This window comes from Piliocolobus tephrosceles, chromosome 19 (genome assembly GCF_002776525.5).
Source record: "Piliocolobus tephrosceles isolate RC106 chromosome 19, ASM277652v3, whole genome shotgun sequence".
Lineage (NCBI taxonomy): Eukaryota > Metazoa > Chordata > Mammalia > Primates > Cercopithecidae > Piliocolobus > Piliocolobus tephrosceles.
The window spans coordinates 12,612,113-12,626,563 of NC_045452.1; the positions used below are offsets into that span (position 1 = coordinate 12,612,113).

The 14,451-nt window shown below is 41.3% G+C and overlaps 1 protein-coding gene across 2 annotated transcripts in view; it reads left to right on the top strand.

Moving 5' to 3' along the window:
• Positions 1-14,451, top strand: part of MORC2 (MORC family CW-type zinc finger 2) — a 43,582-nt gene that overhangs the window by 6,308 nt on the left and 22,823 nt on the right. For both annotated transcript variants that reach the window (XM_023185482.2, XM_023185483.1), the window contains exons 2-5: positions 4,757-4,810; positions 6,647-6,681; positions 13,046-13,114; positions 13,654-13,744. In XM_023185482.2, the coding sequence (XP_023041250.1) occupies positions 4,757-4,810; positions 6,647-6,681; positions 13,046-13,114; positions 13,654-13,744 (249 nt within the window). The remainder of the gene's footprint in view (positions 1-4,756; positions 4,811-6,646; positions 6,682-13,045; positions 13,115-13,653; positions 13,745-14,451) is intronic.

Sequence of the window (14,451 nt, forward strand, 5' to 3'; positions counted from 1 at the left end):
AATTTTGATTCTTATGATTTTAAGAAATATTTAGAACTCTTGATTTTAGCAGTTGGAAGATCTGTCTTTAATCATTTGGAGGTCTGGAAGAGATTCTGAGTATTATCTCTGACTTTACCAACAATGGTCACAAAAGCCCTCTTTTATGGTACATACTGCCATCACAAAAGTACCCTTTGGCTACATTGTAAAGGGTACTATTAGCTTATCTGAAATGCGTATGCATGGAACAACATTGAGACTGTGTGGAACAGCAAAGAGCATTTAGAATTTTTTTTTTTTTTTTTTTTTGAGACAGGGTCTGGCTCTTTCACCCAGGTTGGTGTGCAGTGGCGCAATCTTGGCTCACTGCTACTCTCGGTTCTTAGGCTCAAGCCATCTTCCCACCTCAGCCTTCCAAGTAGCTGGAACTACAGGTGTACACTACCACACTTGGCTAATTTATTTTACTTTTTGTAGAGATGGGGGTTTCGCCATGTTGCCCAGGCTGGTTTCAAATTCCTGGGCTCAAGGCATCTGCTGGCCTGGGCAAAGTGCCAGGATTACAGGTGTGAGCCACAGCACCCTGCCCATTTAGAGTTTTTTGAAAGTTCTAAATGTGCAAGGCACATTTCTTTGTTTCTTTTCTTTTCTTTTTTTTTTTTTTGAGACGGAGTTTTGCTCTTCTTGTCCAGGCTGGAGTACAATGGTGCGATCTCACGATGTCGGCTCACTGCGTGCAACCTCCGCCTCCCAGATTCAAGCAATTCTCCTGCCTCAACCTCCCAAGTAACTAGGATTACAGGTGTCTGCCACCACACATAATTTTTTTGTAATTTTAGTAGAGACAGGGTTTCACCATGTTGGCCAGGCTGGTCTCAAACTCCTGACCTCAGGCGATCCACCCACCTCAGCCTCCCAAAGTGCTGGGATTATAGGTGTGAACCACCACGCAAGGCACATTTCCGAGCACTGTGTGGCACGTGCTTTGTGCTTGCCCTTTTGAGATCTGCTTTTTGATTCTAAATTTCTTATTCTTTTAGGATGCTATCAGAAAATATGTATTGCTAAGAAGCAGTTGCGATTTCTGTTTTGGTTTTCTTGTCCTAATGGCAGAGGGTGTCAGAATTAGTTTTCCAGATTATTCATATTGACCATTCTCACTGCCAAAGACTGGAAACTTCATTATTTATTCTGAAGTTAGTACATTCTGATGCAAGATGTAGTCTCATGCTTACTATGGTTGTGCTCTTGTGTTTTTCTGGTAGTTGTATTTTTGAGATTCCTTGATTTACGTTAAAAGTACAGACTCATGTTGAAATGAGAAGTATTGGGATAAAATTGGTTATTTTATATTTCTATATAACAATCCTCAAAATTAAAAATATTTAGGGTATATAAAATGAATTCACTTTGTAAGTTTCTTTTTTTTTTTTTTTTTTTTTTGAGACAGAGTCTCCCTCTGTCGCCCAGGCTGGAGTGCAGTGGCCGGATCTCACCTCACTGCAAGCTCCGCCACATGGGTTTATGCCATTCTCCTGCCTCAGCCTCCCGAGTAGCTGGGACTACAGGCGCCCGCCACCTCGCCCGGCTAGTTTTTTGTATTTTTTAGTATAGACGGGGTTTCACCGTGTTAGCCAGGATGGTCTCGATCTCCTGACCTCGTGATCCGCCCGTCTCGGCCTCCCAAAGTGCTGGGATTACAGGCTTGAGCCACCGCGCCCGGCCCACTTTGTAAATTTCTAAGTCACTTCAACGTTTGATAGGAAAATGACTGGTTGAAAGTTTGAGAACAAATGTTAGATTCACTTTTAACCAACATTACCTTTGGCAAGTCACCTTAATTTTTAAGCGTATTTCTCCCTATTTGGTGGGATAGTTTATAGAATACTTTTTGTTTATTCAGTTGGTAATTTGAAGAATTTAAAGTGATAATTCTAGATACATAAATGTTTTTTGTTCTTTAATTTTTTTTTTTTAATTTTTACTGAGGGGGCACAAGACAGATGTTTTTAATAATTAAACATATGGGCCGGGCACGGTGGCTCAAACTTGTAATTCCAGCACTTTGGGAGGCTGAGGCAGGTGGATCACCTGAGGTCAGGAGTTCAAGAGCAGCCTGGCCAACTTGGTGAAACCCTGTCTCTACTAAAAATATTTTAAAAATTAACCGGGCATGGTGGCAGGCGCCTGTAATCCCAGCTACTCAGTAGGCTGAGGCAGAAGAATTGCTTGAACCCTGGAGGCGGAGGTTGCAGTGAGCGAGATCGCACCGCTTGTACTCCAGCCTGGACAACACAGTGAGACAAAACAAAAAAACCATATGGCTGTTTTATGCACTTTTTTTTTTTTTTTTTTTTTTTAAGAAATCTGTCTTTACTGTCCGTGCGCGGTGGCTCACGGCTGTAATCCCAACACTTTGGGAGGCCAAGGCGGGTGGATCACCCGAGGTTGGGAGTTCAAGACCAGCCTGACCAACATGGAGAAATCCCATCTCTACTAAAAATACAAAAAAATTAGCTGGGCATGGTGACCCATGCTTGTAATACCAGCTACTCAGGAGGCTGAGGCAGGAGAATCACTTGAACCTGCGAGGCAGAGGTGGCAGTGAGCAGAGATTGTGCCATTGCACTCCAGCCTGGGCAACAAGAGCGAAACTCCATCTCAAAAAAAGAAATCTGTCTTTTCCATGTAGTATAATTAATTAGATTTTATCCAGAAGAATTTGAACTCTTATTTCCTAGGTGAATTGATGATAAAATTTATTTTGGTTATAGCATATTTGTCAGTGCTGCCTTTGGATTAGCAACATATATATTCACTGATCTTCGGGGGGAAAGGTCTTCCTATAATTCCACGAAGTGATAGCTTAATTCGAAATTTGCATTTGTAGGCCGGGTACGGTGGCTCAGGTCTGTAATCCCAGCACTTTGGGTGTCTGAGGCAGGCAGATCATCTGAGGTCAGGAGTTTGAGACCAGCCTGGCCAACATAGTGAAACCCCCTCTCTACTAAAAGTACAAAATTAGCCAGGTGTGGTGGTGCATGCCTGTAATCCCAGCTCTTCTGGAGGCCAAGGCAGGAGAATCACTTGAACCCGGGAGGTGGAGGTTGCAGTGAGCCAAGATCGAGCCATTGCACTCCAGCCTGGGCGACAAGAGCGAAACTCTGTCTCAAAAAAAAAAAAATAATAAAATAAAAAATTGCATTTGAAAAATTTGGAGTTACTTGAGGAGGAAAAAGCAATATTCCTGGAGAGTTTAGTTATGGATATTTAATAAATGTTTTACATTTTGTTTACAGTATGGTAAGTGATTAGAGATCCTAGATGCTGGTTATTTAATATTGATACATTTCATTTTATTTTTTATTTTTATTTTTATTTTTTTGAGACAGAGTCTCGCTCGGCCCCCAGGCTGGAGTGCAGTGGCGGGATCTCAGCTCACTGCAAGCTCCGCCTCCTGGGTTCACGCCATTCCCCTGCCTCAGCCTCCCGAGTAGCTGGGACTACAGGCGCCCGCCACCTCGCCCGGCTAATTTTTTTGTATTTTTAGTAGAGACGGGGTTTCACCGTGTTAGCCAGGATGGTTTCGATCTCCTGACCTCATGATTCGCCCGTCTCGGCCTCCCAAAGTGCTGGGATTACAGGCTTGAGCCACCGCGCCCGACCTATTTTAAAATTTTTACTGTAACTGAAAATTGGCTTAAACTTTTTACTTTGGCTGAAACTCTGCAAAAAAAGTCAGAGTAACATGGATATTTTTGAAAAATTGATGGTCATGTATTATATGGGTTAATTTTGTATTTTCTCTAATCAAAAGTCAAGTGTTTTTTTTTTTTTTAGGTGGTTCTATGTGGACACATCCTAATTTGATATCTCATGAGGGCTGTTGTGGAAAAGACCACAAATTAAACAGTATAAATTGCACATGCTCAATTTATAAATTGTTAGCATTTTGTTTTACCAATAGTTGTGTGTCATCTACAAGTGAAAAAAGGAAACTCATACATTTTTGTGTAATTTATAAGCAAAACTATCCCATTTGAAAGAGAAGGAAAAGAGAATAACTGATTTTATGACTTTCTCAGATTTTGACTAAACCAGAACATTCTCTTCATTAAAGAAAGTAATCCAAGACCTTTTCCAACAATTCCTTCTAGGATGACAGGAACTTGCTTGGTGTGGTCACCTAGGGCCCCTGTTAACATTAACCCCTTCAAGGAGGGGAACCAGTGGTCATCTCCTCTGAGAGGCTGCTCAAAGTTTGGATTGAGTAAATACACAGTTAACCATGTTATTCAAAACTTACTATACTCCAGCCTGAGTGACAAGAACAAGAACCTGTCTCAAAGAAAAAAACAAAAAATTCAATATTTATGCATAAGATACATCATTACAATTCTTGCTCTGAGATACGCAGAAACTGACCACTGGTTAAGGCAATGAAAAATAAAATATACAGGCATTTTTCTAGGCAGAATATGAATAGTGAAAAACACGTTTAGCAGTTACTACACATAGGACTCTCTCGATGCTTCAGGGTGGGTTTCCCAACTCAAAATAGGAAGAATAAACATTTCTGAATAGATGACAGGACTTGATAAAGAGTAACACTTTGGGAGCTCTGGAAAGCCTTGAGTAGTATAAATCAACAATGCAAAAATGGTGATTTTAAGATTTTTTCAAAAAACAAATATTTTATAACCATGGCTTTTTATTAGGAATTATAACTTCAACTCATAATTCTTTTGCTGACTTTTAGTATTTATCTTTTCAGAACCACTCATGAATTCTTGTTTGGTGCTCTTGCTGAACTGGTTGATAATGCAAGGTATGTAGTCTTCAAGCATACAATCTGTGCTTGAAGTGGAAACACTTTAGGTAGCTGTGACCTTTGCTTTCTGAAGACTTGAGAGGAAGACATTTCTGTAGCATGTAGACATTCTGTAACTCCTAAGAGGCCTCTTACTGAAAAAAAATATTTTTAATAGCACATTAGTTGATAACTTCTACTTTCTTACTTAAATTCACTAATTGTTCTTTGTGTTCTAGCCTAAAAATAGTGAATTATCACCTCCAAAACCACTTCCCTTGTGTATTAGAGCAAGATAATTGTAGTAAAATGCAGGGAATTAAGATGGACACTTAGGAATCATATTAATGGGACAGGCAGGCTCTGATTTAATTTGTGGTACCAGGATAGTACACCATCTAATGTCTTTAAAACTATGCTAAAGTTCTGTGTCTTCTCAAATTGTATATTTGTCAGATAACTAAATGATCACAGTGTCTTTCATTGTTAATAGCTGTGCTTGGAAGGAATCATTGGTCAGCACTGTCTTATACTGAGTTCTTAGTGAGAGAAACATATAAATGTTACTGTGTAAGACTCAATAGAAGTTTGGGTTAATTCTGATATAAATCCAAGTCCATATCAAGATTCTGTTTATAATTAGGAAAATATTGTCTCACTCTTACTCCTGAATGCAAATGTAAAATTCAGACATATCATTTACTGACCAGGTTTTGATGACTAATGAAGAAGAGGATGAAAATTGACAGCAGAAGTACTTTCAAACAGATCTCCAGTTAATGTGCTTGCTGATAATTTCCTGTTTACCTCTGTCTATACAATAAACTTATTCTAATTACTTTTGTTATTGTTATTAGCTGGACTGCTCATGGAAGTGTGCTAGTTGTTTAACCAGAAAACTCCCATTTTGTTTCAATCCTGGTTGACTCGTCATTTTTCCATTCAATTAAAAAATGTAGGTTAATGGAACTATGTTTGAATTTGCCACTTGTTAATTTAGTGAGACCATGATGTGCGGTGGCAGGCTGCTTTTTTGTGTATCATATGGTAAAACAGAGATTCTTAGAAGTATGTGTTCCTACTTGTGTATACATTTTGCCAGTATCTTTCATATTTGAAAATGTTTTAGATATTCGAGAATAGGTATATGTAGAGCTGCGTGGATTTTTTGCATGTAAAACCAATGAAACGGTTTCATTTTCTTTGCCTGCATTGGCAGAATTGGACTAAATTACTTCTGAGCCTTTATGGAAGTCTTCATTGATAACTGAATCTCTATGATTTCAGCCAATGGTTGGAGTCTAATGGGGCAGGGGTATCCCAACTTCCTTTTAAGGTTAGGGAGGTTAAGATTATGGGCTCAGGAATCGGTCTGCTGACTGTGGTGGTATACCATGAGATGTGATTTTTCACAGGTTTTGTGGGAGATTATTGTTTTCCTTTTTTCTTGAAATCTTGATGAGAAGAAAAAATGGACAAGTTATTGGAACATCTTTTTATGATTGCAGTCAAATGAGTGAGAAAAACATATATTTGAATCATTTTTTAGGGTATAAAGGGAAATATTCTTGATTATCCTATAGATGTTTTTACCACAAAATCAGGATTAAAAAAAACATCCATGCCCCATGTCATGTGATTATTCTCAGTAATTTGGGGCTTTGGAAATGTTTTACAAGTATATAAAGAAAATTGTGTTGTCAAGTATGAAAGTAAAAAAATTCTAAATATGTATAGAATTTCTGTATGGCTTCCTGAAAACAGACTCGAAATACTCTGCATCCTACTCAAATCACTATGCGTTTTGATGGTTGATATTTCATATTAATTCACGTGATTCTTTTAACTTTGCAGAGATGCTGATGCCACCAGAATAGATATTTATGCAGGTAAGTCAGGCTTTAGTCCTTCTAATGTCTAGTTCATCTTAATGCATTTATTACTGTGCCTAAGAAGAATCGAGTGGGAAATAACTGGATTCTGGAGCCTGGGAAGATGGCATGATTACTCCAGGTCATAGGTAGAAAAGGGGCAGCCGTAGTCAGGTATGGTCAGCTCTGGTCAGGCATAGAAACCAAGAATACTAGTTTCGAGAAACTAACACAAGGTATCCAAATCTATGTAAATAGCTACCAGTAGAGTTATGGACGTGATGGAGTGGAACAGTAGAGAGTGAAATGACCAAGTTATTTTACTGATAGGAGTTAATAGGTGAATGAGTTTTGTGGTACCGGCAGCGAAGGAGAGATCTTGTTGGAGGCCACTTTGTTTTGAACTCTTGGTGAGCACTTGTCTCAACTTGGAGAATTGCTGGTATCAGTTGCAGCAAATACCAGTAACTGGATTGGCTCTGAGGTTTGCTGAGTTGTTCTCAGAGGTGTCAGGAAGGAAGGCTGCTGGCTTGGAATTTACACCTGTCAGCATCCTATTTCATTTTGCTTATTTGGCTCTGCTGTTTTGTAGTAAGATCTTCTCATTTTCCTAGAGTATGTGCAACAGTCATTGGCCTTTTAATTAATTAATTAACTAATTAATTGTAATAGTTTGCTCTCTGGTATTTGTACTGGCACCTTTTTAAGTCATTTGAATACTACAAATTTGAAAGCAGAATGGAGGAAGACAGCTTTTTTTTTTTTTTTTTTTTTTTGAGAGGGAGTCTTATCCAGTCACCCAGGCTGGAGTGCGGTGGCACATCTTGGCTCACTGCAACCTCCATCTCCCAGGTTCAAGCGATTCTCTGGTGTTAGCCTCCCAAGTAGCTGGGATTACAGGCACCCACCACCACGCCCAGCTAATTTTTTGTATTTTTAGTAGAGACAGTGTTTCACCATGTCGGCCAGGCTGATCTCAAACTCCTGACCTCAGGCGATCTGTCCACCTCGGCCTCCCAAAGTCCTGGGATTACATTCGTGAGCCACCCACACCTGGCTGGAAGACAGCTTTTAAATACAGTTTGACTTGTGTGATGTGTTTTTTTTCTGACAGACTTTTTTGAAATCCTCTGAAATTTGTGAGGTGATATTTTGAGTAGCATGGAGTAGGTTCTGAGAAGTGTGTATGTTTATATGGGAATGAAATAACCCCTCTCATGGACCCTTTTGATGAATGGGAACAAGCACACAACTAAGTAGTAATTCTCAGAACCACTAATGTCATATAATTATGAAGAATCTGCTCCAGATTTGATTAATTTCTCATGTCTGCTATACTTTGGAGCAAAGAAAATCCTCAGAGCAGCTAAAAGTCAGCCGTACTGCTTCAATTCTGAAAGCCTTTTGTTCAAAAGGCTCTGCCAAAGTGGTGAAAATAAGGCTTCTTTTCTTTCTAGAAGAAAGTAACAGGAAATAGGGGCACATAGGTAAAGAATGTTAGAAGGTGATTACTAAATGCTCAGGCCAGGGCTGGGCGTGGTGGCTCAACGCCTGTAATCCCAGCAGTTTGGGAAGCCGAGGTGGGCAGAACACCTGAGGTCGGGAGTTTGAGACCAGCCTGACCAACATGGGGAAAACTCCATCTCTACCAAAAATACAAAATAAGCCAGGCATAATGGTACATGCCTGTAATCCCAGCTACTCAGGAGGCTGAGGCAGGAGAATCGCTTAAACCCGGGAGGTGGAGGTTGCCATGATTGCACCATTGTTCTCCAGCCTGGGCAACAAGAGTGAAGCTCCGTCTCAAAAAAAAAATAAAAAAATAAAAAAAATAAAAAAAGTGCTCAGGCCAGGTGGAGGTGCCTTTCCAAGCTAAAGCTTGTATCTTACATCTGAGTGTGCTTTCCCAGGAGTGGCAACAGCTACCGCTGGAAAAATAGGGCTCATTTAATCTGCACAGATGATAAAGCAGAGAATGGGCCTCTTCAAGTGATGCTGAAGGTACAAATCATAACAGTCAAGTCTTCTTGGAAGATGTTTTTTAAAAAAAGATCATCTCTGCTCTCTCCTACTACATTTGGTGGGTGAATTTCAGTAAGGAAATTTAGTTCCTGACACTCAGAATGAAGTTGGATCTCAATTTAAATGAAAAAGGACCCAGTGTCTTTATTGTGTGCTCAGTACAACTCCTGTTATGCTTTGGGAAGAGTCCAGAGAGGATGAGATGGGGGTCTTTGCTTTAAGAACTTAGTCTTTAATTGGAGAGACAATAGTGCACTACAGATAATTGGAGAACAATAACTAGATCTTGAGGGAACAGTCAAGACAGTTAAGGATTAAATGGTGTGATAGAAGCACTAAGCACCATAGCATTTTGGAAAAAGACTTGATTTACTTCAAGTACCAGGAGATTGGGATTCTTGGCTGAGGGATCTTTAACCCTACACTTTTCTACGACAGGGCCTTATTAACACATTCAACAGGAGAAATAAATCAGTGGAATCTTTTTTTTTTTTTTTTTTTTTTTTTACCCAGGCTGGAATGCAGTGTGCTGTCTAGGCTCACTGCAACTTCTGCCTCTCGGGCTCAAGTGATCCTCCTACCTCAGCCTCCCGAGCAGCTGGAACTACAGGCGCACACCACCATGCCTGGTTAATTTTTATATATATATTTTTTCACCATGTTGCCCCGGCTGGTTTCAAACTCCTGAGCTCAAGTCATCCAACCGCCTCGGCCCCCCACAAAGTGCTGGACTTACAGGCTGAGCCAATGCGCGTGGCCAGCAATAATCTTAATACTATAAAGTTCTTGTTGTTAGTTCACGGGGGAAAGTATTTTCTTATCTCCACTTCTGGAACTAAATTGATAACCGGACTTGGAAATCTTCCCAAACATCAGATGTAGTTTGAAGTTACCACAAAGTCACATTTTAAAGACTGTTTTTAAACCTAAAAGGGGCCAAAAAGGAGCCAGCCTCTCAAAGTGTAGACGTGTTCATTTACCCAAAGCATATTATTATTAGTTGGATTATTATTATTATAGACCATAATATGCCTGTCATAAGCAGACTGTTTTTGTTGACTTTCTTGACCTTCTGGGGTAGGTAGTGCCACCTCCTTGGAAGAAAGATCCTTTTTGTGATGCCAGGGCAATGATTAATTAACACATGGAAAATTGGAGCAAATGAAACTGCAATTAATACTGCTCAAACAGATTGTAGAGTATGATGAAGAACTTGGATGTCATTTTATTACAGCCTGTCCTGGGGACACCATTATTTTATCACCTTTGACTTTTGGATGTATAGCTCCATTTGACATCTCTTGTCTTTTCCTGCTTTCTTTCTTTATTCTTCCCAGGGGGAGTTAGATGAGGAATGTCTGGCTTGGAGAAGCCAGACTTGGCCATGTTGGGAGATGTACAGACTTTCAGATTGGCTCTGACAGTCTTACAGAGCTGTTCCGAGGATATGAAGCACAACTGCAAAGCAGGCAATTCGGCTTTGCCTTCTCTGTCTTGCTTTCACGATGTGTGATGGGAGGCAGGGAACATACAACCCCCAGCTGCTTAGACTCTTCTTCATCCAGAATTCCCCCTCCTTTATCTTTGGAGGCTTCAGATATCACTTAGTTGACTGATTAAATATCAGGTGATAGGAATCTCTTTCTATAGTGGAATATATGAGGAGATAGTTTTGAGCAAGGAAGCCTTCAAGTTCTTGCTTGCTCTAGTTTAGTGCTTCTCAAAGGGTGGTCCTTATCATCTTGGAACTTGTTAGAAATGCAAATGCCCCACCTCAGACCTACCTAGACTATCCAGGGGGAGCCCAGAATCTGTATTTTCACAAGCTCTTTGCATAATTCTTAGCCATACTACATTTTGCTCTAGCCAATACTTTTCTCAGCTTCCTTCAGCTTAAACCATCCTCTCCTTTACTTTCTAGCTTATCTGCTGCAGGCAGTAGAATCCATTAGACTGTAAGCTCTGTGAAGACAGTGATCCCATCTGTATGATTCACTGTCCTTGTCCTAATCATAACCAGGCACAGAAGAGCTGATCACTAAGTAGTCATTAAATAAACAAGTGATTGGCGTAAGCATTAGAACAAGGTGAAGAGACCACACTGTCTGTTTACAGTTGAAGAAGTCAATGCTGTCTTAGTCTTTCTTGTTCCTGAGGCAGTATTGCATGTGACCGTGGACCTAGACACTACTAGCCATTTCCAGGCTGTCAGTTACTATGTAGCCAGGAGGATCCCCCCAGTGTCATCTCTTACCCTTTGAACTACACGAAAAACCTTTGAAATGAAGTCCTTGAGCCAGAAAAGGATGCCAGTCCCACTGTTAAGTGATGATTGTGTGCTAAAGCAGCTTGAGAGTTCTGTCCTAACACAAGGGCCTAGAAAGTAACTTCTTAGGCAGTGTCCAAAGAATGCCAGTAGTCCTTGGAACTTTTCAGAGGTGCTTGGCTTGAATCAATTTCTAGATCCCAAAGCAGAGTCTTCATGCACATTTTATGACTGTAGTGTACAGCAAATGGCTCTTGGCTAGATTTAGAATGCTGCTTTTACCATTCTCTGTATCTGACCCAGTTTGAGTCTCCATATGACACTTGGCGTCCTCCAGATGGAAATTTTGAAGCTTTTTGGACTTCTAGTGTACTTATTCTTGATTGCCACATCTCATTTGGATTCTCCAGACTCTGATTAGAGGCACTGCCACCAGGATAAATTTTATCTAACCAATAGTACTTCCAGGAAGATCCTCACCCTTGTACTTTCAAGAAGCACTTGTGATTAATGTTCAGCTTCCTGAACACTGAGTGGTACTTGAAAATCTCTGTGGTTTATAGCCTTGCTAAAGCTACTCTGGAGGCTGAGGCAGGAGAATCGCTTGAACCTGGGAGGCAGAGGTTGCAGTGAGTTGAGATCATGCCATTGCGCTCCAGCCTGGGTGACAGAGTAAGACTCCGTCTCAAAAAAAAAAATAGCATTTTAGCATTTTAATTTACGTTAATAGTCTGTTTAACGGGGGCAGTCCCTACTCACTTGAATTTTTAGCCTGAAGAAAGGACAAAGAGCATTTAAAACATTTCTCAGCTTAGATAGTTGTACAAAATTGGTGAACTGAAGCTTGGGGGAGATTAAAAAATCATCAGGGACCAGGCTCCAGAGCAGCCTTGGGCTTACCCCTGTCGTATGTTACACAGACCTCTTTCCTCTTAGAAATGCTACCTTTGTCCCTGTGCCAGTCAGTAGACTGAACAGCATCTATATGGGAAGTTGACTTGCTTGGCTTGTGTGGGTCTCCTGCCTATACCTCTGTGTCACATCCTTCTCTTCTTCATGTCTGCCAACTTCCTTGATTCCAAGGCTGGTTTCTCTTTTGCTCACTTAGTCCTCATCACTGGGACAAAAGGCACCTTGGAAACTAGTATAGTCTGTTTCCATATTTGGGAATCGCTTCTCCATTGACCATGACATGCTTGGACCCAGACCACTTTCAGTTACCACTTGCTACTGCAGAAGACAACTGCTCAGAGAAGAGGTTCTTTTCCCTGGAATGGCAACCATAGTTTATTGTGTTCCTTTTCTGTTGGCCAGGAAACCCCGCCACAGCTGCTGTGCATCTTACTGTCAAAGGACCATTCCTTCTTCCCATCAGGCAGGTCCAGCTAGGAACCAGGCACCTCCCACTGCACCATGTGCCTTCTCACTATTGGGTCGGGAGCCCTTTCAAGGACCATAGGTAGCAGGGGATATGACAGTAAATGCAGATAGCCCAGAATGCCAGTCAACCTGGGGATAGTCATGTATAGACACAGTATTTCATCTTTTAGATAGCAGCTTCCACTGCTGTGCCCATACCATGTCTGGTTTCATCACTTTGAAGGCTACCCCAGACTTAATTCACAAAGGAGGCATCCTGTTGAGTTTTAGCAGTATTGATAAGGTACGGGGTATAGTAGTTGGAGTACTTTAGTGCTTGGGGTCTATGGCATAGGGCAGAAGTGATAGTAATCCAGGTGGAGCCAGCAGAAGGATAGGATAATTGAGATATGTGTGAGGTATGTGCATATTCAGTGGTGGCAGGTGTGATTAGATGCTGGACCAGATATTCCTGCCTTCGTAGATTCTCCCAAGCTTTGTCATGAACTAGAAAGCATTGGAGAACCTTGGATGGGAATTTGCAACCTCAAGGACCCTGAAGTTTAATTCACACTAGTGTAGAAGCTTAGGCTTGACCTGACCTTTTTGGACCAAGCTTGACCTGACCTTTTTGGACCAAGCTTCACATTGATCTTCAACATGCCTTCTGATCATAGGCATGTTGCTACCCTCTCGTGGGTAATGGCCCAGTAATGGCAGCTGCTTCTTTTACAGAAAGACGAGAGGACCTTCGAGGAGGATTTATGCTTTGCTTTTTGGATGATGGAGCAGGAATGGATCCAAGTAAGTGATGAGATTATTGTTTTGTGTGTGGGGCGGAGGGGTGGCGATGTAACCATTTTTACAAAATACTTATTATGTGAACTTGTTTTTCTGTTGCCTCCAATGTTATGTCCAGAAGATCCACCTGGGGAGTAAGAAGTCTGTTGCAACATCTCAGGCTTAATTCTACTAATGTATTTGCCAGGTCTTGCCTTAACATGGAAGATAGGATCTGAAAGGCAATCTTAAGTCAATCAGATTACCTGTCTCTTGGCATTGTATTTATCAGCTTGCACAACATTCTTGAGCTGGAACTGCAGAGGCCTCCCCTAGCTGTTTTACCACATTCTGGGAATAGAACATAGGTCACAGTGATGGAGGTACCGACAGGCCAGGCAAAGCTGTGCCTGCATTTGCTTCATGGTAGTGAATTTCCTTGGAGAGAGGTTTTCAGTAGACACACACCCCTGCTTGGATTTAACAAGGCTCAGACCTTTGACTTTGAGGACCCTGGGAAAGAAATGCAAACTTTTCACTTTCTCTTGTGTCTACCCTTTCAGGTGATGCTGCCAGTGTGATCCAGTTTGGAAAGTCGGCCAAGCGAACACCTGAGTCCACTCAGATTGGGCAGTATGGGAATGGGTTAAAATCGTAGGTATATTAGAAGCTTGTCACAGGGCTCAAACAAAATCCAGCAGTGCTGTCCTGCTTCTCTTAGATGAAAACTTTCCTTCTCCTTGTCCGTCTTTTGACTGTAATTCTGGAACTGGAAGAAAGTGAGAAAGTATGGTTTTTGAAGTAGCTTACCAGCTGTTCCCAGCTGAGTTTGCTCCACAGATTGAAAAGTATGAACATCCAAAAACAGGGCAGGAGAGGCTGTACGTTTCTCTTGGCACTGTGCTCTGGAACTGCACCTCTCCTGTTAAATTCCTATTTTTACCACGTAGTCAAGGATGTGAGTGATTCCCTTCTGGTGTTGGGATGTATCTGAGATGATGAGGGGGTCGCCTTACTATGCAGCTGTGTTCCCTGAGCACCTGCTGCATGTCATGCTTTGTGCCAGGCACTGGGGATCCAGGGTAAGGAAGAGAGATGTGAGCCCTCGGTCCCAGAGGATGCTAAATGTACTGCAAGGCCCGTATAGCAGGGTCCTATCTAATGTCCTCAAATCCCATGGGACTTTTTCTTAGCCTTGGTTCCCACTTGGTTAGTGTTTTGGAATGTGTTGTTCTGGTTTTGAGTGAAGCCCCAAGAGAAAGGTTTCTATTTCTGAAATACTCACTTCCAGCTGTACATACCTTTGGATGGAATAAGATTTAGTGGAACTGGAGTTTGTGCAAATGGAATTGTGAGTCACG